Source organism: Trichoderma gamsii (assembly GCF_001481775.2).
Source record: "Trichoderma gamsii strain T6085 chromosome Unknown Scaffold_30.2, whole genome shotgun sequence".
In the NCBI taxonomy this organism is placed as follows: Eukaryota; Fungi; Ascomycota; class Sordariomycetes; order Hypocreales; family Hypocreaceae; genus Trichoderma; species Trichoderma gamsii.
This window is the reverse complement of record NW_020171367.1, coordinates 398,822-419,477: the sequence shown is the minus strand read 5'-3', so window position 1 is coordinate 419,477 and position 20,656 is coordinate 398,822. Positions and strand designations below refer to the sequence as shown.

General features: G+C 47.9%; 9 protein-coding genes across 9 annotated transcripts; 2 read left to right on the top strand and 7 right to left on the bottom strand.

Moving 5' to 3' along the window:
• Positions 1-334: 334 nt before the first annotated feature.
• Positions 335-1,608, bottom strand: TGAM01_v207890 (alpha-ketoglutarate-dependent taurine dioxygenase; the record flags this gene model as incomplete). Its single annotated transcript, XM_024550197.1, has 3 exons — positions 335-509; positions 571-1,112; positions 1,165-1,608. 3 exons carry the CDS (start codon positions 1,606-1,608, stop codon positions 335-337), a joined length of 1,161 nt encoding a protein of 386 aa, XP_024405092.1.
• An 860-nt stretch (positions 1,609-2,468) lies between these two features.
• Positions 2,469-4,029, top strand: TGAM01_v207889 (pantothenate transporter liz1; the record flags this gene model as incomplete). The annotated part of the gene is made up of 2 exons (XM_018805250.2): positions 2,469-2,839; positions 2,892-4,029. The coding sequence occupies 2 exons, from the start codon at positions 2,469-2,471 to the stop codon at positions 4,027-4,029; spliced, it is 1,509 nt and encodes a 502-aa protein (XP_018661421.2).
• Positions 4,030-4,267: 238 nt separating this feature from the next.
• On the bottom strand, positions 4,268-6,325 carry TGAM01_v207888 (Pro-kumamolisin; the record flags this gene model as incomplete). Its single annotated transcript, XM_018805251.1, has 1 exon — positions 4,268-6,325. The coding sequence occupies one exon, from the start codon at positions 6,323-6,325 to the stop codon at positions 4,268-4,270; it is 2,058 nt and encodes a 685-aa protein (XP_018661422.1).
• Positions 6,326-6,490: 165 nt separating this feature from the next.
• On the bottom strand, positions 6,491-6,823 carry TGAM01_v207887 (hypothetical protein; the record flags this gene model as incomplete). The annotated part of the gene is made up of 2 exons (XM_024550196.1): positions 6,491-6,519; positions 6,637-6,823. The coding sequence occupies 2 exons, from the start codon at positions 6,821-6,823 to the stop codon at positions 6,491-6,493; spliced, it is 216 nt and encodes a 71-aa protein (XP_024405091.1).
• Positions 6,824-7,108: 285 nt separating this feature from the next.
• TGAM01_v207886 (hypothetical protein) lies at positions 7,109-8,416 on the bottom strand (the record flags this gene model as incomplete). The annotated part of the gene is made up of 3 exons (XM_018805252.1): positions 7,109-7,764; positions 7,845-8,047; positions 8,145-8,416. The coding sequence occupies 3 exons, from the start codon at positions 8,414-8,416 to the stop codon at positions 7,109-7,111; spliced, it is 1,131 nt and encodes a 376-aa protein (XP_018661423.1).
• Positions 8,417-9,077: 661 nt separating this feature from the next.
• Positions 9,078-11,201, bottom strand: TGAM01_v207885 (hypothetical protein; the record flags this gene model as incomplete). The annotated part of the gene is made up of 4 exons (XM_018805253.1): positions 9,078-10,146; positions 10,208-10,417; positions 10,535-10,742; positions 10,805-11,201. The coding sequence occupies 4 exons, from the start codon at positions 11,199-11,201 to the stop codon at positions 9,078-9,080; spliced, it is 1,884 nt and encodes a 627-aa protein (XP_018661424.1).
• Positions 11,202-12,187: 986 nt separating this feature from the next.
• On the bottom strand, positions 12,188-13,463 carry TGAM01_v207884 (hypothetical protein; the record flags this gene model as incomplete). The annotated part of the gene is made up of 2 exons (XM_018805254.1): positions 12,188-13,058; positions 13,129-13,463. 2 exons carry the CDS (start codon positions 13,461-13,463, stop codon positions 12,188-12,190), a joined length of 1,206 nt encoding a protein of 401 aa, XP_018661425.1.
• A 1,592-nt stretch (positions 13,464-15,055) lies between these two features.
• On the bottom strand, positions 15,056-16,308 carry TGAM01_v207883 (zinc-binding dehydrogenase; the record flags this gene model as incomplete). The annotated part of the gene is made up of 4 exons (XM_018805255.2): positions 15,056-15,682; positions 15,745-15,836; positions 15,899-16,165; positions 16,233-16,308. 4 exons carry the CDS (start codon positions 16,306-16,308, stop codon positions 15,056-15,058), a joined length of 1,062 nt encoding a protein of 353 aa, XP_018661426.2.
• A 2,077-nt stretch (positions 16,309-18,385) lies between these two features.
• On the top strand, positions 18,386-20,376 carry TGAM01_v207882 (MFS transporter, DHA1 family, multidrug resistance protein; the record flags this gene model as incomplete). Its single annotated transcript, XM_018805256.1, has 6 exons — positions 18,386-18,675; positions 18,727-18,885; positions 18,978-19,200; positions 19,260-19,594; positions 19,657-20,056; positions 20,119-20,376. 6 exons carry the CDS (start codon positions 18,386-18,388, stop codon positions 20,374-20,376), a joined length of 1,665 nt encoding a protein of 554 aa, XP_018661427.1.
• Between the last annotated feature and the right edge of the window lie 280 nt (positions 20,377-20,656).

The window sequence follows — 20,656 nt, the reverse complement described above, 5'->3', positions numbered from 1 at the left end:
AACCTAGAATAGACCATTAAAGAGAAAGGGTAATCATCATATGTTTGCAGGATGTGAACATATAGGGCTCATTATATTAATAGCCTGGGGAAAGTTGTGATCATAAGTAAAGCTGTGCAACAGCAAAACAGCGGTCAAGTCAAGCTTTGCAAATCATACACAGGCCCTACACATACTAAACATCACCATTGATTCTTCGCTTTATGGCCACGGCCTTCATTTTGACTTCCCTTTACATATGTCGTTGTTATACGACTCTACATCTGGGCTTCTGTTCTTATACATGATACGAAACATTTATTTGCTATCATAAAGCGGCGCCTGTTAACTTCCACTAGTTCCCATATAATACCAATTCTTCCTTCTCGCTTTCATCCAAGAGCCCGAGTGCTTGTCGCCTCGTTGGTGCATCGGCCTCGAAGAAGGGCTTCTCAGCCAACGAAGTTACGCGAGTTCCGTGTCTAGGATGTCTACCAGCATAGTCCCAGCTGGCATTGTGGATAGTGATTCTGGCATGGATGTTAGTTTTTACATATTCAAGGCCTCTCTGAAAAGGTGATGTGATCATACCGGTTGTCCCATAGTACCGATGTTCCTGGAGTCCATTTCCATCGAAGCTGGATATCAGGATTCTTCTCATATACGTCGTACAAATAGCCAAGAATAAGGTCGCTCTCTGCTTTGTCGAGACCAACAATGCGCACAGTCATCGCGCGATTGACCCAAAGAGCCTTCCACCCCGTGACGGGATGAACTCGTACCAGCGGATGAGTTCGCTCAATATATTTTGGTCCCGCCTCAGGATTTTCTCGGTCCAGGTATTGGTGTGCAGATCGATACACAGCATACTTGCCGTCAATGAACTTGCGGAAGCTGGGAGAAAGCTTTTCATACGCTCCATATCCGCTTGCCCATAGTGTATCTCCTCCAACGGGGGGAACTGTATCGTTGTGTAAGTGAGTGATTCCCGCGGGCTGCTGCTCATGTACAAGGTCTGTGTGCCAGACAGACGATCCACCAGGATTGCGGAAATTCGCGGGCCGTTCTGTGGCCTGAAGGTCTGGCCAGATCACGGTGACTCCTGCAACTCCCGGGACTTGTGGTACTTGAGGCTGGAGCACATATCAGCATAGTAACTCTATAGATGCTAAACGGGTGACTAACATGAATCTCAATATCGCCGTACCACTCTCCCAATTCCTTCTGCTGCTGGGGCGATATGTCCTGATTTCTGAAGAAGACGACGCTTCGCTCAGCAATCAAGAGAGCTAGCTCATCTCGCTGTTCATCGCTAAGGTCTTTCAGCTGTATACCCTCAATTTCCGTACCAATGTTCGCAGTGATGTCAGTAATCTTGGTGGCGGCAGAAAACAAGTTCTTCTTGGATTTATCCGCCCTGGTGCCAGCATCTATGTGCTTCCTATCGGCACTCCTGATTTTATATACGTCTTGCAGGAAAAGAGGCCGGGATGGCCTGTAGGGATAGCCGTTGGACAGATCAATGCCAGCCTTTAGCAATCGCTGCCGAGCAGCGGCAGGGATTGGAAGCGAATCCTTCTTTGGTGTCGCCACATCAACAATGGCAGGGTCAATAGGTGCGGGAGCCATATTGCTTGTGATCTTATACAACTTTGCGTTTAATTATTGGACACGCTTATTGAATCTCCTTGTGCTAGCGTCACAGACTTATAAACGTGCGAGGCAGCGGTTCAAGTATGATCCTCTAAATAGCTGTCACTTTGAGGAGGTTCTGGCCCACGCCTACGGAATATCGTTGTACTCATTCGCCATTATCCATATCAAGTAACATACCTGTTTCCAATGTGGCGTTAGTTGGATCGCCCAAGAAGGTTCTACTATGGCGTTATCATGTACTCATATGACCAATCATACTTCCCCGCAGAATAGACAGATGTCATGCACACAGCTGCAGATCAAATGTATATCTTGCTTGAGGTTATCAACTGCCGCATGTATGTAGGTTGTGCCTATTGCACCACTCAAACATCCTCATTCAACAGGGGTCATGTATGGAGTGGTGGCGCGATGATGCGCCCGTATTGCAATATCCCGGCGATGCGACGGCCACGCCCCATTTCAAAAGATTGCAGAACGAAATTCGTCAATAAGATAGAACCCCCAATTATCTATTTGTTATCAAACTGCATAGTATCCATGTATAACTGATAGTGATCGTAGCTTACTCACATGGAATTGGTATTTCCGTGCAACTGGCTTCATAGTGCCGACCAAGGAAGTTCATGATCCGCCGACAGTCACCAAATGTGCTCAAATACCCCTCCTATCACGCAATGCACCTGATAAGGAGATCATGAGATTATGATGCATATAATGTTTTCTCTTAGAGTAGCTAAATGTATTTAGTGGCAGTGTTCAAATGGGAAATTGAAGAACGGCCAATCTTGCAGTGGCCTTGCTTGATTGTCTTGGAAATTTAGCGGCCCATTATGCCGTCCGTTGAAGCAGCGGAGAGTCCCGCCGGCCGCGACTTGGAGAACAAATCTCTGGGTTCAGTCAATATTGATAGAACCGAGTCACTTTCCTCAGGTATCGTTCAACCAGAAGTTAAGAAAAGATGGGTGTCCTATATATGGGACACGTTGGATAAGTCGCCTGAAGAAAGGCGGTTCTTGTTCAAGCTTGACGCCGCGCTTCTTTCGTTTGCTTCGCTGGGCTACTTCATCAAGTATCTCGACCAAGTGAATATCAACAATGCATTTGTCTCTGGAATGAAAGAAGATCTGAATCTGTTTGGAAACCAGCTGAATTACATGCAAACCTGTTGGACTGTTGGATACGTCATTGGGCAGATTCCAAGGTATGGAGAAAGCTAAATCCTGTTGACCTTTCGTTAACCATCATGTTCACAGCAATATTCTGTTAACTCGGATTCGACCATCTATTTGGATTCCATCATGCGAAGTCACCTGGGCAGTCTTGACGATTCTGATGGTAAAATGCAACAATGCGCAACAGATTTACGTCTTGCGATTCTTCATCGGACTTGCTGAGAGCACATTTTACCCTGGGATGCAGTACATCATTGGATCGTGGTACCGCAAAGATGAGCTTGCCAAACGATCTTGCATCTTTCATACTAGTAGTGCTATTGGGACAATGTTCTCGGGCTACCTTATGGCTGCGGTGTATCACCTTGGCGGTAGAGACGGTTTCAAAGGCTGGCAGTGGCTCTTCATCATTAATACAGTCATCTCTTTGCCGATAGCCTTGGCCGGATACTTCATGATTCCCGACGTGCCAGAAATCACACGAGCATGGTATTTGACGCCAGACGACATTGCCCTTGCTCAGAAGAGGATGCAGCTGGAGGGTAGAGCAAACCGCGCCCCATTTACCAAAGCCAAACTGAAGAGCATATTTTCTAGCTGGCACATCTATCTGCTCACTCTGCTCTACATATTCTTCAACAATGGTGGTGGCGCCGCCTCTCAGCCTGCGTTTTCCCTATGGCTTAAAAAAGAAGGATACAGTATTACACAGATCAACACATACCCCACTATCACAACCGCGATTACCGTCGTCACGACACTGGCCTATGCTTGGACGTCAGACACGATATTCAAGGGTGAAAGATGGCCACCAATAGTATTCTCGGGTCTCATGAACATCGTCGTTTACGTCAGCCTAACAATCTGGAATATCCCAATTGGCTGGAAGTGGGCTTGCTTCTTTTTAGCTGGATTCAGCGGAGGCATCAGCGGCCTGACATTTGCTTGGGCTCACGAAATCTGCACCGACGATAACGAAGAGCGAGCGCTAGTGACAGGCACAATGAATGAAATGGCTTATGTGATTCAGGCATGGCTTCCACTATTGATCTGGCAGCAGGTGGAAGCCCCCGAATACCCAAAAGGATACCCGACAAGCATTGGAATCGCCGTCGGATTGATAATAATGGCTTTCTGGATAAGGTATGCGCACCGGCGAGAAAAGCGCAGGAAGCAGATCGCCGAGGATGAGTCAATCTTACGTATATCTACAGCATGATTAGTTAAATAAGATGATGTATAAACGCAATTGCCGTATGTTTGCTCAATAAAGCATGCTGTCAATGATGATGGCAAGATTGGGCACACATTTTCTGCACTAATAGATGACATACGAAAAGTTGATCAGAGTCCCATTTGCTTGGCAGCTATATGGCAAAGACTTCACACATAGATGCCATTGTAGTAATTTGTTCTTTATTAAAGACTATCTGTCAACACACCGACAAGAGCCACGTTTATGGAAGCTCCAGCCAAATCTTCAGCAAATCCGGATACTTGGGAGTGCCCAGCCCGGTTACTGGGTCCCAGCCCTCCACGGCAGTAAAGCCGCTTGTACCACAATTGGGATTTGATCCCTGCTTAATATCGGTAAGGGCACTGGCATGTGAGTATAATACCGGGTTAATGAATCCAACAGACTTTTTACCAATCAGGGCACGCTCCTGGTTTATCAAGGTAATGACAGAGGCCCAAAGAGGTGCAGCCAAGCTTGTGCCGAACCAATGGCCGTCACTCTGGTTATTGAATGCTCGGAAATTGGCTCCGTTGGCTGAAATATCGGGAATACCTCTGCCGGCACGGTTGTAGATTCCTCCGTTCTCGCCAATGTTGCTGGCATCGCTATTCGCAATGTAGTAAGGATGGCCTGGATCGTGCTTGGCAAAGTAGCTGCTCACTGCTGTCTTCTGGTAGCTTGGAATAGGGAAGTAGTTGGAGAATCCACCTCCGGAAGCAAAGAGTTCGGCTCCTGGGCCAAGGTTGGTCTGCATAGCGCCCTCGGCATCCAACACTGTTGTTCCAGGCTCAAGCTGAGTGGCGCCGACAGCGGTGAGATACGGGCACGAGACAGGATTGCCCGGATTATAGATTGTCTGGTTCTGGCCTGACCCGGACAAGCAGCCGCTGGCTGAATCCTCATGCGGCGGCATCGCAGCGCCGTAATCGCCAGACGACACGAGAACAGTAGTTCCTTGCAAACCCAGCTTGAGCCACTCGTTGCATTGTCGAAGGAAGTAGTTCTTGGGCACATCAATCTCTCCCTCGCCATATGAGATGGAAATGACCTTGTTTGGCTTGTAAGCACCACACAGCTTTTGGCCAGTGTAGCCGCCGGGTCTGTTGTCTGGGTATGCAGGATCAACTCCGGGGCTGTCTCCCGATATGCCGTACGCTGAATAGTGGCAGTAAGATCCATCCAAAGCATCCAAAAAGGTGTTCAAAAAGCCAGACATGTTGTTTGCGGTGGTGTACAGTCGATCATCTACTTGGTACAGAACCATCGACTGGGGCCAGATCAACGTCTGAATGATATCAATGTCGATGTCTGATTCACCAGTGTTGAATGGGGAGTTTGCGGCCACCGGAGCATTGCCACCGTCGACTGACAAAACCTTGGGATGCGTGCCCTTGGGAATGTAAGAGGCATATTTCTGGAAATATGAGTCGATGTCTTGTTGGGAAAATGTATCGCCAGACTCAAAAACCGCAGGCTCATTTCCAGGCACAGGAAGGTTGACCTCGGGGATCTGGTACAGCGCACGGTAACAAATAGCGGTGAAGTTACGAGCGCAATCTTGCAGATCAGCGGGCAGCTTGGAGCTAGGCGCAAGAGCCTTTTCCAGGGCCAAGAGCGCAGGCGGCATCTGCTTCGGCTTCCAGCCCTTTCTATGGTTGCTGACGCTGGTCTCGTCTCGTTTCTCAATGGATCGTTTGATCATGGGTGGCGACAGCTTGACACCGGGCACGATGTAGTCAATGTGCTGTGCGAGATGCTTGGGGACGTGGTACTGGTCACAGCCAATCTTAACCACGCCTTCCCTCTCATGCTCATGATACTGCGCCAAGAACAAATCTTCGACGTAGGATACAGGCAGGTCGATAGCGAGCCATCCTTTGTTGGCGTATTGGCGAATGTCCGACGCGTTGACTCCGGCTTCGACCAACCACGAATGAACGGCATCGAAGGTTTCGTCTGCTGGGGCGAACAAGTCGTGAACTTCGGCCTCGCTGAGATGGTTGCCAAAGCTTTCCGAGGACGGGTCGGAGACTTGCATCAGCTTCTCGTAGCCCTGATCGATATTGCTTTGAACTAGACCAATCCGAAGCGGGACAATAGCGTTGGGATCGAGGCGGCTTCCACGCTTCCATTGATGATGGCTGTTGAACTGGCCTGTCCCAGTGGGATTCCTGGTCTCGTGCAGAACATAGTTGGTGGAAGGCAGTCCGTTGACAGACGAGTCTGTAACGGCAACCACCGCTGCCAGAGCCAAAAAGGCTCTCAGAGAATAGCCCATTGTACCGGTAAGCCTAACTGATCAAGAGCCGTCTCGATGGGCCTTGGCGGATAACCAAGAGGTTTCCTTTCAGACAATCGGCACTCTTTATACTCATCCAAATAGGTCTCCCATTGTAACTGTCACGTAGTCGTCCACGAGCTTGTCGCGCCGCTAACAACCTAGCTAGGAACTTGCCAGGTCCCATCTCCTTACTTCTCCTCATTGACTATCAGCCAGCTGCCGATTATCCGAGATCTGGAGGGGAGCTGGCTATTGTAAAAGCTCATGCTCTTCAGCACAACAGGGTTCCTGACAAGGTATCTGCTCACCTGGCAAGGCATGCCGTGGAGGATCGATCAAAAGTGCACGTTGGCGCGCGCTCACAACGCTAACAAAGGTCCGCGCAGCATTAGGCAGGTCTGGGTTCGGTGGCGCGAGCTTCAGGGGAGTTGCTGCATCAAGTAAGCTTGTCAACTGCAATCTGGATTTCGTATCCAATTGTCGCGAAGCTGTCATGTTGGCTCCGTCATTGCCGGGGCTATGCGGATAGATAACGGCAATGGTCTCCGTCTCTCATGTTCAAAAGGCCCTCCCCGCATCAGATCTTAGCTCTATGTGGTTTAGGATAATGCGACTTTACATATACCCCTGGCTAAATCCGAGCATATGCAGGGCGCTTCCTTTTGTTGAGTTGGGAGGGAAGAGGATCTAATATGGCGAACATTATAGAAACTGTCAATACATTTGATACAGGGTTTCAATTTACTTGTCTCCTCATAAACGTTCAACGTTCAATGACACTTAGCGTGCTAAGCTGCCGCCGGCGTCAGCAAATACCTTCTCTAAAACATTTACAGACAGTACAAGGCTGTCATGATCTGTATCAGCGATAGTGGCTGAATCAAAATCCAGAACGTCATTATAACTACCCTCTCCACGCCTCCAGCAGTTTTCCATATACTTCTGCCCGCCAACTCCAACCATAACATCGTTTTCGGCAAAATACGCCCTGACTTTCAATTTCCCATGGTTCTCTGTGTTGGAGTCCATCTGGCATTTTTGCCTTTCAGTAGTCGCTAGTGTCTCTACAAAGGTCGCGTAATCGTCACACTCTCCCCAGGACCATCCTTTGCCTTTTCTAGCACACAGGAGTGCTTCGCTATTTGCGCCGACAGTATTTTCTTTCATTATTCTCTTACCAAGAAGCGACTCCAATTCAACCTGGAAGTCTCTGGAAACGTCGTATTCGACTGCTAGCTTTTGTCTATTCCTTTCCTGAGGTGTGTCTTTGCCACTGCCCGCTGAGGAAGGGATTATGCTAGACGCTTTATTAATCACAACTCCGCTTGTGGCTAGTAAAGGCGCAATGTGATGCCACACCGAAAAGGCCTGTGCCGGGATGTATTGCATCAGCTGCATTGATGTAACCTTGGAATGCGCAGGGTCAACCCATGGTGCTGGCATTGTGTAAGTAGAAGTCGCGTGAAGATAGGTTTGAGCCCATAACATGAAACACATAGTAGTATCATCAACTTACCGAGGAGGGCAACAAATGGCTGGTCCGGATGTAGTATATCGCGATTATAGTGCAGTGTGTTTAGAAGATATATCGTCCCAGCGGAATGGGAAACCAAGGCGACATGCTCAATGTCAAGATGCGCCAGCATGAGAGGCACAGTCCGGACCCAAGTTGAAACACGAATAGCAAAGGGGACTTCTGAGGAATGTCCCATTCCCGGACTGTCGGCATGGTTCAATTGAATATATTAGCATAAGTAGACCGGCCAGACGTGTAGATAAGTGCGACATAGAAGTTCGAAATGAAGCCAAGATTTACCGGTCAACTACAAGAACCCGAACGCCGAATTTACGCGCAATAGGGTCTAAGATCGCGCCTATGTATCTGGAGCCAAACATGCCTGGTATAAACAGCATAGTAGGCGTGCTGCGACTATCAGCCGGATTTTCGGGGCTGAAGCCAACGTCAGCATAGCTGACAGTGAGAGCAGGGCTATCTGCAGTTGCTGGCAGAGTGAATCTCTGGCTGAAGCGGGGATCGGAGAGATAGCCGAGCGCCTGATCGCGCGCCGAAGCTGTGGAAGCGGCCATGCTGCGTGTGGTGATGGGACAATTGCTGCTTTGATGAAAAAGATGAAAATGTTGCACACGAATACAAGAAAGGATGAAGACTAGAAGATCTAACCGGGAAGGGTATTGGAAGGATGCCGTAAATATCTCGAAGCGGGGCCACCTCGTGAAGCATAGTGGCGTCTCTGGCCATCCGGTGGTAGTACTCCACAGTGAGCTGATATGCAGAGTCGCGTCTAGTAGAAGGCCTTTGATCAGGCTGGGCGTTGTTTTCGCCTATCTGGCATTTATATGTAAACTCTCTAATACTATGAACATGGCTGAGAAAAAATGGTGAAACTGTGCTTCCACAGCTTACTTAGTGCTAGGCTAGCTGCCATCTTGCCGCCTACAGTACATGAATTGATCTTGAAGGATCGCCCGTTGCTTCGTGTATATATAGTTTGACTATGCGGCTGCTAGATTTTGAACAAGCATCATGCAAGACTACAGCTCATACGTATGTGTGTGTGTGTGTGTGTAAATCTCTGCGCAACACTGGGTTCGCTGCTAAGTGTGTAGCAAATGTATTCTTAAAATTGAGAAAGTATTAGACACGCATGCATACTTACTTTAGTAGGTAGCTGGATATGATCAAGAAACTTATACAATCGAGTCAATTCTATGATTATCAAAACTATCATTAACACAGCGTCCGATAAATTCTCTTCCACAGAGGCCACGCTTTGCGTATCTCCTCTTCCTCTTCCGAAATCGGCTGCATTCGTGAGAAGCTTCGCCCGGTGTGGATGTCGATGGAAGCGATCGGGACAATTTTTGTTCTGAACCACAGTTTGTGCCCAACATAGAATATAATAACAATTGGAACGGTCATCAACTTCAGAAAGAAGTTTTTCGCAGTAATGTTGGGCCCGGTGGCATTCGGATCTCCCTGCAATGGAGATACAGCCATCCAGAATTGCGAAGCCAGGACCAATACGTTCCCAGCCACTCCGAGAAAGGAGCCGATGACACCAGCCTGCGACAGAAATGGGAGCTGATTCAACGAATGCCCTGAGGCTGCCCAAGCCCTCCGGAACCGAATATGACAGAGGCAGATGCTACCCCATGTAAACAAACTCGACAGCGCGCAAACAGCCATGAGCCAGTCAAAAATCTCCGAATGGACCTTGACATTGACTAGATATGCCAAAAGCCCGAGAATCGATGCAAAAACGATTGCCGTCAACGGTCGTCCCTTGCGGTCCACATAGGAGAATATCGCAGGTGCGTGTGACTGTTCGGCCAGGGCAGCCAGTGTTCTCGAGGATCCAAAAATGGCAGAGTTTCCCACGCTCAGAACCGCAATCATAATAACCGCATTCATAACGCTCGGTAGAATTGTTGAACCGGCGCTCTCAACGGCAACGACAAAGGGACTGGCAGTGGCACCGACGGAGTTTTCGCCTCCGACGAGACGTAAGTCGTTGTAGGGGACCAACAGACTAACTAGGAGGAGCGATACGATGTAAAAGATGGCGATTCTCCAAAAGACTTGCTTGATGGCACTTGGGAGGGATTTCTTTGGATTGGCAGTTTCAGCCGCAGCAAGGCCGACCAATTCGGTACCGATAAAGGAGAATGAGGACGTGACTAGGACGCTGCAAAAGCCTTTAAACCCGTTATTTGTTGCGCCAGGGTTGGTCCAATACTGTCCGCCAATATATCCGCTCGTAGGCGGCCCTCCGATATTGATGACGATACCAAGTAGTCTGAGGCATTCATTAGTACATGAAATAGTAAACTAAAAATGCTGAGAGGTTTTATTCTTACATGAAGCCGACAATGGCTGTCACCTTGACAGTAGAGAAAATGAATTCTGCTTCGCCATAGCCTTTGATGCCAAACATGTTTATGGTAACAATCGTTATGAGGAAAATGGTAACAAATATTGCTGGGTTTATAGACGAGTTCCAAAATTGAATCGTCAATGCTCCGGAAATAATCTCAATCGGTAAAACAAAGAGCCATTGCAGTGCATAACTAGCACCAACGTTAGCATTGATACAACAACCAAGGCTCTGTAGGAGGGCATATGGCTCGGATCCTTTAGTGGCATCGCAGGACGAGCCCTGAGATCTGGGGTTGATGAGTACTTACTTCCAGCCCATAGCGAATCCCCATGACGGATCCAGGAATCGGCTTGAAAATGCAGAAAACGAGCCAGCAACGGGAAATGTGGCCACTAATTCACCCAGGCTCTGCATGGTACAGAACTGAATAGCACCAGTTACGAGGTAGGCCAGCAGCATCGAGGCCGGTCCACCTTGGTACAATGCCAGGCCTGATGCCACAAATAAACCGGTGCCTAATTACGAATGTTAGAGTGCAAGCTCTTTCTTTTCTTTAGCAGTAATGATATAACTATACCGATAGAACCGCCAAAAGCAATCATCTGCAGATGACGACCCTTGAGATCGCGTGCGAGTGCAGAGTTCGCCGTCCGGACGTTGGCAGCGCGTAGATCATAGAAGCGGTTACCCGCTTGAGCTATTTCTGGAAGATCATCGTTGATTTGATAGCCATGATTGCCAGTCATTGGGAGTCCCCCCGGGGCACGGCGGAAGCTGTCTACAAAACGATGGCCCATTGACTTCTTATGAGGAGCCCTGGGACGTGATGCCGTCGTTATGGAATATGAAGTCGTTACCGTGAATTGATCCCCCCTTTGCTCCGACAGATCGCTCATTTCCACAACCTCAAAATCCCGGGTATAAGTGATTCCATTTTTGATGGATTTTGGCTTCTCTGGCTCGTTGAAAGCCATGGTAGGATCCGGTCAACCTTGAACACTGCCTATTCTCTCTGATGACATGCAGTTGCATGCATGTAAGGCGAGGAAAAGATGATCCCGTCTACTCGGAGAATAAAGTATGCAGGGAGCAGCATGGCAAATGAATGGTGGAAGGCCTATAGAAGGCGGGAGGGAAAGGAGAGAAAATCATACGAGTTACGAGTTACAAATACCCAGCTACAAACGCTACTATTGCAAATTCTGGAACCTCATCTCCTTTGCAGGTTCATCTTGGCGTTCAATGGCCTGAATATGGTAAGGTTCCCGGGTGGGCTCATCGAACAATCCCGGTATGATTTCATAGTGCCATATATTACAGCGCGCTGAAGAGTTTTGCGCATGGCAATAGCCTACAGCCACAATTTGCTGGAACCGAGGCCTCTGCGCTACTTTAGCGGACGCTAGATACGATTAGTGACTTGGAGTAGTAGTTCCTTTATAAGAGAGTAGCACTGCTAGTGATGTGAAGTAGTGGTGGCGACAGCCAGGAGTTCGCTCAGGGCGTTCACTGCCCCTGCATATCGTCGCGTGGGTTTCGTGTGGAGCCTAGGCCTCCGCAAACCTGGGGTTAGCCTGATGTGTAGAGATAAGAGTTGACATTTGGCAGGTCTTGACTTGAAACTTGACTAACAGAATCCAAAAGCCACGCCTAGGCAGCCGTTGGCCGATTCTATGAACTAATGGAATGAGTGTACGCTAGCTAGTCATAGAAGTAGCTTGTGTGAATGTACGGCCTAAAAGGCTTGAACCCGGAGCATATGCAAGCCATCCTTCTAGAACTTGTTCTTTATTAACTTAAAAGAGTTGATAAAAAGGGGCGTCATGGTAGCGTGAGTGTTCCCTGGCTCTGGTGGCTGGGTGGGAGGGTGGCTAGAAACCACAAACTGTGACACTTATGCAAGGCCAAAATGAATTATCAGACGCCAAGAAGAAGAAATAAAGTATTATTGGTAAAACAGCTATCTACGCCGGAAGCTAGTGATTCCGGCAGGAACCACTCGCTCTGGAGATCGAGGGGTCTCAAGACCCAGCACCGGGGCAGCATGTGAAGATCCCCGGTCTGGCTGGATGAGCGAGTCATGGCTCTGCGTGGGACTTATTCCACTTCCACTAGCTGATTGCGAGTGACGTGCTCCATCTTCAATGTTTGGTGAAGAATGGAATGCGGTATCGGCCTGTTTATCGTCTGCCCATTCATCGCTCGCCGATTTGGCCCGGCGCTCGTTCTCAGCTTGCCGCCTATCACTTCCCGAAGCCCCCTTGGCTTGGGGCTTGGAGTTTGTCCCACTGCTGTGGTAGCCTGGGCGAAATTTGATCTTCCTCACTCCGCTGTCTCGCAGGAACGAGCCCAAAGCTACTAGATTTGCCACTGCTGTTGCGGCAAGCAGCTCGATGGATGCCCACATGGATCGAACCACCTGGTCCCCATGCTGCTTGATGGTCTTGGGGATTCGGTAAATGGTGATGCCAACGGTCAGAAACCCAAAGCAGAACAGTATGGCGAGCAAGACTTTTCGTTTGGTAGCAATCCGAGTAGAAAAGATGATTGGAATCGGGAAAATGATGAGCGTGACATCAATGACTGCGCTGCAGACTCCCATTGTGAGGAGCTGCGCGAAGCCTTGACGGCACTGTGGTCCTGGGTCCGGAATGACTTGCCAATAGTGAGATATCGGATGGCACTCCGCAAGGTCGCTCACTATGATGGCCACAAAGGAAGCCACAAGAACGCATCGTAAGATGTTGATGAGAAGCTTGTAGACCCTCTTCAAGGAGGCACCAGCCAGTCTGTTAAGGAACTCGAGCGTGGTGAATTTAAGCGTCCATAATCTGGAAAGCAAAACAGTCAGTATATGTTACACGAATTATAAAAAGATTTAGAGATGTGGGATAGACAAACGTAGCAGCATGAAGTATCCTTCCGGCGAGGACGACTTTGCTTCCAATAACTCTTCTCTCAATCTCTTGGGAAAAGAGATCGGTACCCGCGAGGTCAATGTTATTTGTTCCGTATAAGAGGACAACATGAGTGCATGCCATCCGCATGTACAATGGTAGCAATGCCAACGCTGTAATCTTGTCCTCGATGAACAGCTTTTCCACCCGAATGTATCGTCCTGAGAGGCGGAGCAAGATCAAGCATGTACAAAAGAGCGTTATCCACCAGGCTACAAGCAAGGTAGGTTTCGCATCGCTAAATGGCCGTTCTGGCGGTGCCGACGAGTAGAGAGCCATTATGGAGTGCTACATGCAGACGAGTGAAAAGAAGCACAAACTACGCCCCTCTCATGATGTCTTTTCGAAGTGATACGTTCAGCATTAAAGGGAGATGCCACGACCATGCACCGAGGACTAGTTTCAGAACAAACAGTGCCTCCAGAACCATTTGTGGCTGATGCATACTATCGACTACCTATGCAAGCCATTTATTGATAACAAAAATAAATTGGGTGACTACCACATCAAAACACCTTGGCAGCGCATGGGTGTGGCGACTATTGAGAATCGCTTCAGCTTATTTCAAGAACGGAAACCCGTCTCACATCCGACTAACTGGAACAGAGCCTTGTTCCTCTCAACCGGTCATTGTGGCTTCAGGGGGCCGCAGCCCAGAAGGAAGGATGGCGATCGGAAATTATAACTCGCTCTTAGTCCAGACTCAGCGGCCGCTCGTATCGCGCTCCGAGGTTAGAGTGCTGATTAGGATCAGAGACGCCAGGATCCAATAGAAGAGCTAGTGGATGAAGGTTAGCAGAGTGTCAAAACGGTATGGGGGGGGTTATCTAGGCAGCACTGATCAAACTCGGGACTATGCGTAGACTGCTGCAGCTAGAGTGCATGTTCCTAGCCTCAGCTTCCCCACAGTCGACTTGCGCCCTCTTTCCAAATCAGAGCAAGCCCACGCCACTGGGTTCGTTCCCCAAGTTGCTGCTGTCATTGCATGTCCTGTGCATCTTGGCCAGGTGGATCAAGGTTTTGCAGGGCTATATAGATAGTCCGAGTACTAAAAATCACGTATTTGGCGAGATAAGAGTAGTGTTTATGCAGCCAAGCAAGAAATAGCACCCCTGCATCTGATAGGACGTTATCTACACGCGAGCACTCATTCCCTTGGCGTTTTGTCCAAAACATATGCATATTACCAAGGTAGTAGTCGGCAATCAAGCGTGAAGCGCGTAGAATAAATTATCCCCGACATCAAGGCGAACTCTTACTTCCATACAGGGGGGTTCCAACGCAGGGGTTCCGTAATCGGAGAATAAGTTCAGCTCGTCGTCGTGGAATTATTTGAACTAAGCACTAAAAATTCAGCGTAAAAATCCTGCTGCGTATCTCTTGCATGTGAGTGACAGCGTATCCCCACCTCACGAGATACACTTGGCCGCATTGCGCAACTCTGAGTGATCTCCCTCTATTTTCGCTTTCCAATCCAGCAGTCGGTTCCGGTTGATCAAATTAGTCTCAAATGCCTATTTAATACTAGTACTGTGTCCTCGCGTAAACTTGCAGTCGCAATGTCGGCTGTGTCTTCGTTTGCGAGCTTTGTCCGAATTAGCTTCTCGGCGAGTTGGCGTTATAAGTCTCGGATAGCAATCGCCCAGGTCTTTCGATGGCCGGTCGTGTATCCTCATCTAAGATGCCTCTAGCGGAATTCGACGCGCATATGCATATCTGCGCATGAAATTTTAAGCATTTGTAAATTTTTAAGCTTATTTTGTATTACCAAGCCTCCCAGATATATATATATATTACTCAATGAATTTTCCAATCACCCAGCTCCAAACATCCGCACGATAGAGAATTATAGGCCAACCTTTCAGCATCGTCTAGTTGATAGTGCATATAATCTTCCCCATGCTCTTGTTCGTCTCCAGCAGCTTGTGCGCCTCGACAATCTGTTCCCACGGATAGACCTTTTCAATGTAGATTTTGAATTTCCCAGCCAGAAAGTCAGGGAGCGCCTCCGAAACAAACTTATCTCTCAGCTTACGCTGGAACTCTTCGTCTCTGCTTCTCAAAGTTGAGCCCTCGTATCGAATTCTCTTGAAGGCAAGGAGCCCCATATCAAATTCCTTCTTGAATGTCGTCCCGCTCATCAATCCGATCAGCACAATCCTGGCATCCTTGGCGCCGATCTTGAGATTTTCAGCAAAGACATCGGGTCCGATCAAATCGGCGATGATGTCGACGCCTTTCCCATCAGTTGCCTTCAAAACCTGATCGACCCAGTTCGGATCTGTGGTGTTGAAAGCCGCGGTAGCGCCCAGTGTATTAACGCAGAAATCGTTCTTTTCATCAGACCGCGTTGTTGCGTAGACGGCAGAGGCACCACCAGCAACAGAAAGCTGGATCCCGCTAATGGAAACGCCAGATGCGCCAGCGTGCCACAGAATAGATTTACCACGCGTGAACTCTCCAATCATGTACATGATCTTTGACGCTGTGAGCCAGGTCTGTGAGATGGGTCAGCTTCCACCAAGGCAGTCTCGAAGCCCATAAACCATTTGAAACTTACCTCGGGGATGCCTGCAGCTTGTTCCCATGATAGCTGAGCGGGCTTATGGATCAACATGTGTGTTGAAACAGCAACATACTCGGCGTACGCCCCTAGAATTTAAGTTTTCAGCCAATGTATTTTCCACGTCATGTCTCACTGGAAACCTTCTTACCTCCGTATGTCAAAGAGAACACCTCATCGCCAACCTTGAACGATGCTTCGCTGTTTTCTCCCAGCTCCTCTATGATACCAGAAAACTCCAATCCCAGAATCTTGCCGGCCCAGGGTGGAACAGGATATTCTCCATCACGCTGCATAATGTCCGCGCGATTGAGACCGAAAGCTTTAACTTTTACCACAGCCTGTCCTTCTTTAGGCACTGGCTTGGGAATTTCAGTGATATAAAGCGACTCTGCAGGGCCAATATCGCCCTTGATGTCTATCGCACCGAAGAGTAAGAATTGGAAATGAACATTGAATCTATGGGTGGGATATTGGCATCTTACCAACGGCGCGCATTGTCTTAGACATGGTGAGGTTGTCAGAATTTTTAGTCTTTGATGAATGTTCTTCAATTCTCATGAATGTTAGCTGTTTAAGAGTCTTCTCAATGAGTTGCGAGCACAGGTTAATTTATACAAAAGCCACATCATATCACTGGTATTTTTGGCATCAGAATTGGGCAATTCTTCCCGATAGCATCATCTCATACACTGAGGCTTTCTCAAGCATCGGCTGCCTCGGGCAACTCGGACGCTTGTAAAAAGCTTACCAGTTGCCCGCCACTAGCTTTTCCTGACAAATTTGCAGCAAACAGAATTGAAGCGAGTTAGTTTTCTTCGCAGCACCGAAGCAGCTATCCAAGCGATTCGACCTATCAGCCGAGTCCGATGCGGGTTCGCGGCGATAGGATTGAACGCCTACGCCGCGTTACCGATTCCTTCGTGCTTTATTCACCACCGAGAGCCGCTTACCATTACGTCAGTTTGAAAGAATGAGCGGAATAGGCAGTACGCTAACCCCTCTAGCTGAGAGCTTGCATATTACTAAGTTATTACAAGCGCAGCGCATAGGTAATGGTGCAGTAGAATAAGTGAGGAGAAAGAGATGAGGATCCTTGGAATTCAAGGATCAAAAAGAAAGAAAAAAAGACCCTTCAAGAGAAAACAATCATTGTTTAAGAGAAGCCATAGGAAAAGAGAAAGCAGGATAGAGTTCCTGCGCAGGGGCGGATGTTGCTCTTTCAGTGGTGGGCCAACTCCTACCCTATTAACTAAGGTAGGTAGCCAGACAGTCTACAGACATGTAGACCCTATTTTCAAAACAAAATCTCGAGGAAAGCCGAAGCTCTTCTCGTCTGTTTCTTCTTATGCTCTTTCTTTTTCTTCTGTTTTGATTCCTGCCATTCAATTGCTGAATATGGGCATGGATTTTTTTTTTCATGATTTTAAAGGATGACTTATCTTAGTGACAATAGCTTCTGATAAAGATATCTAATTGGGAAATTTATCAATGCATACTATCATTTATTTGCTGGTTATCAAGGCTACATATCAGAATTCTTAGGTAAAGATATTTCCGGGCTGAATAGTCTTCGTACTGATATTGTCAATAGCAACAGCAGCGGCGAGGAGTAAAAATGCACACATAAAATGTCTAGTGGTCAAGGGTCCTTCCCCTCAGACTATGCTGTACTTTGTATCAAGAGTTACAAAGTCTCATGCTTGTGGTCAGCATGATCAGATGCCCTGGACGTATGGAGATACGAATCGATAGCCGCTACCACGTCATTGGCACTGCGCGTATGGGCATGGTGTTGACGGTTGGTGTGCGCTTACGGCCTCTCGCCCCGAGCCGTAGTCCACCGCTACACTAGACTTCAAGTTCTGGCCTCCTGCCTGTCGTATCTCATTTTCAATGACATAGCATTTTGTTTAGCGAAAAATAAACCGGTCACCAGCTACGTTTCTCACAACTAGAACGACACAAACAGCAATAACGCCGAAATTCAAGAATGCCTAGCATGGATTCTTCTTAAGCTTTGAGAGCGCTGTGCCTGAAAGTCAGCTGAAGAGCAATAGTATTGCCGCAAATGGCTAATTCCAATTAAGGTAATTCACATCAACAACAGATTTCGACTTTCAGTAACTTGGCCCAAACATTAGCTGACTCAGGACTCCCGTATTAATGAATGAGGCTACGAGCGCTAGAAAAACCAGAGAAGAAATGAGCGAGCACCCGAATCCGAGCTACCGACTCTCCCGACTCTCCCGAGCTCCCCGAATTCCTAAATTATGCGCCTAGAGTTATTCATCTTGCTTAGAAATTTTACAAAACTACACGATGGTTCATGAAAAAGGAAGAAAAGTTAGTAATGATGATCTTTTTTCAGCATAGCTTCATCGTATTATACATCAACTAGATGCAGAAACTAGATGTAGAATGAAAATGCTTTCGTTTGCCTACCTTATATAACATTGCTGCAGCGTAACCTCTGAATCATGTCTATGCATCCCTAACCTTCATAATCATTGCCAATACAGTCGACATTCTTAAAATCCACTTTTGAACAAGTACTTTATAAGTCTCAAGGCTCGAGAAGAAGATACCCTCTTTAGTAGAAGACAAGAAACTCAGCTCTATGGATAACGAGGTCGAGATGGCCAAAGTCCATTCCAACGAGGAAGGACTTCGATCCAAGTCAGAGCAGCAACTCAGCAGAGATGATACGATTTCGAGTAATGTGGAACAAGATACATTAGACATGAAGCGACTAGAGGCATTCGATGGCCAACATCATCCCACGTCTAGCCAAGAAGCATCGTCGACTCTGTCAATGGGCGCCGGAAAGCCTTATCCTCAAGATCTCTTGGACAAAGACAGCTATCTTGTGGAATTTGATGGACCATCTGACCCTACCCATCCCCAAAACTGGTCTATGAAGAGAAAGTTAGTACACGAACAAAAGAAACACTTGAGATAACCTTCTAACGGAAGTAGGTGGGGAATAGTATTGATAATCGCGTCCACTACATTCATCACCACCTTTGGAAGCGGCATCTTTTCTCCCGCCATCTCAACGATATCACAAAAGTACCATATTTCATCAGAAGTTGCCACGTTGGGAGTAACACTCTATGTGCTAGGATTCTCAGCAGGGTATGTCTTCGCTTTGATTGACAACCTCATTTGAGCACCGTCCCATTTATCCATCACTCATTGGTATGAGATCGTATCTAACACTTCTGTAGGCCACTGCTATGGGGACCGCTTTCTGAGATCAAAGGAAGGCGATTACCCCTTGTTATCGCCGCATTTGGAACTGCAATTTTCCAGTTTGCCGTGGCAGTTTCCAAGGACGTTCAAAGCATCATGATCAACCGGTTCTTTGCAGGATTCTTTGGGACCGCTCCGCTTGCCGTGGGTGGCGGCGTGTTTGTTGATTTGTTTGATAACAAGACGCGCGGTATTGCTGTAAGAACTCACATAAACGCCTCTAATAGTGTTGAATTTTATTAAGTCATGTACATCAGGTGACATGGTTTACCATTTGCGTCTTCATTGGCCCAATGTGCGCGCCCTTTATTGGTGGCTTCATTGTGACAAGCCACCTTGGCTGGCGATGGACGCAATATCTGACAGGAATCCTGGCTTCTGCCGCTGCAGTACTGAACTTGATCTTTGTACAAGAAACCAACGCTCCGTTTATCTTGGCTAAGAAGGCAGCCAAGTTGCGAAGGGCGACGAAGAACTACGCGATCCATGCCAAGCAAGAGGAAACTGATGTCGACCTCGGTGAAATGGTTGAGCGCTACTTCATGCGCCCTTTCCGTATGCTTGTCGTCGAGCCTATTGTCCTACTTATGAGGTATGCCCATACTATTCATATCCTATTGCTGAGCAAAGCTAACAATTGTTTTCTTGCTCTAGTCTCTACTCTGCATTCATCTATGGCCTCTTGTATCTCTTTCTCACCGCGTATCCCCAAATCTTTCAAGGAGTTTACGGCATGAAGCCTGGCGTTAGCGGACTTCCAGAGCTGGGTGCCGTGCTTGGCTGCATTGTAACAGGTATTATCATGACGCTACGTGCGCCGAGCTACACGCGCAAGCTTGTGACCAACAAGAATATGCCTGTGCCTGAGTGGCGGATGCCCGAGGCCATGGTTGGAGCTGTGCTTTTCGCCGGCGGCATGTTTTGGCTTGGATGGTCGGGATACCGAAAAGAGGTCCACTGGATCGTGCCCACCATCGGCGGCTTCGTGACCGGTCTTGGCATATCAATGGTATTTTTGCAGGCGTTTAATTATATCATCGACGCCTACTTAATGGTGATTGCACCTACGCTCCCCTAAACATGATTTGACTCATCACTAACGCGGTGGACATGTAGTTTGCGGCCTCAGCACTAGCAGCCAATACGTTCTTGCGGTCGGCGTTCGGTGCCATCTTCCCTCTATTCGCAACCTACATGTTCAAGGGCATGGGGATCCAATGGGCAATGACACTGCTGGGCTGTGTTGCCGCTGTGCTTGCGCCTGTGCCCGTTATCTTCTACTTCAAGGGCGCCCAGATTCGTAAGAACAGCAAATACACGCCCAAATTCCCTCCCCCAGCACCGGCCGCCAAGGTGGAGAAAGAAGAGGTTTAGGAAAGTAAAAGTTGCCTGATATGGGAAGGTTGTGAAGCCTCATGGCTCAGTTTGAGATGAGATTCCAAAGAGCTGAGATGACTGCATACGGATTTTGTTTGGTAATAAGCCTAATGCGGCAAACGCTCGGATTGCGACGGGAGATTGCGACGTGGATACCCCTCACTTGTGGTAAATGACTAATAGTTGACGCGATATCACTTTTTGCTAGAGATCGTCAAAAGTATAATAGACCTAATCTTTCTTTCTTATAACTGCCTGTAACTAGTTTTCTATTTTG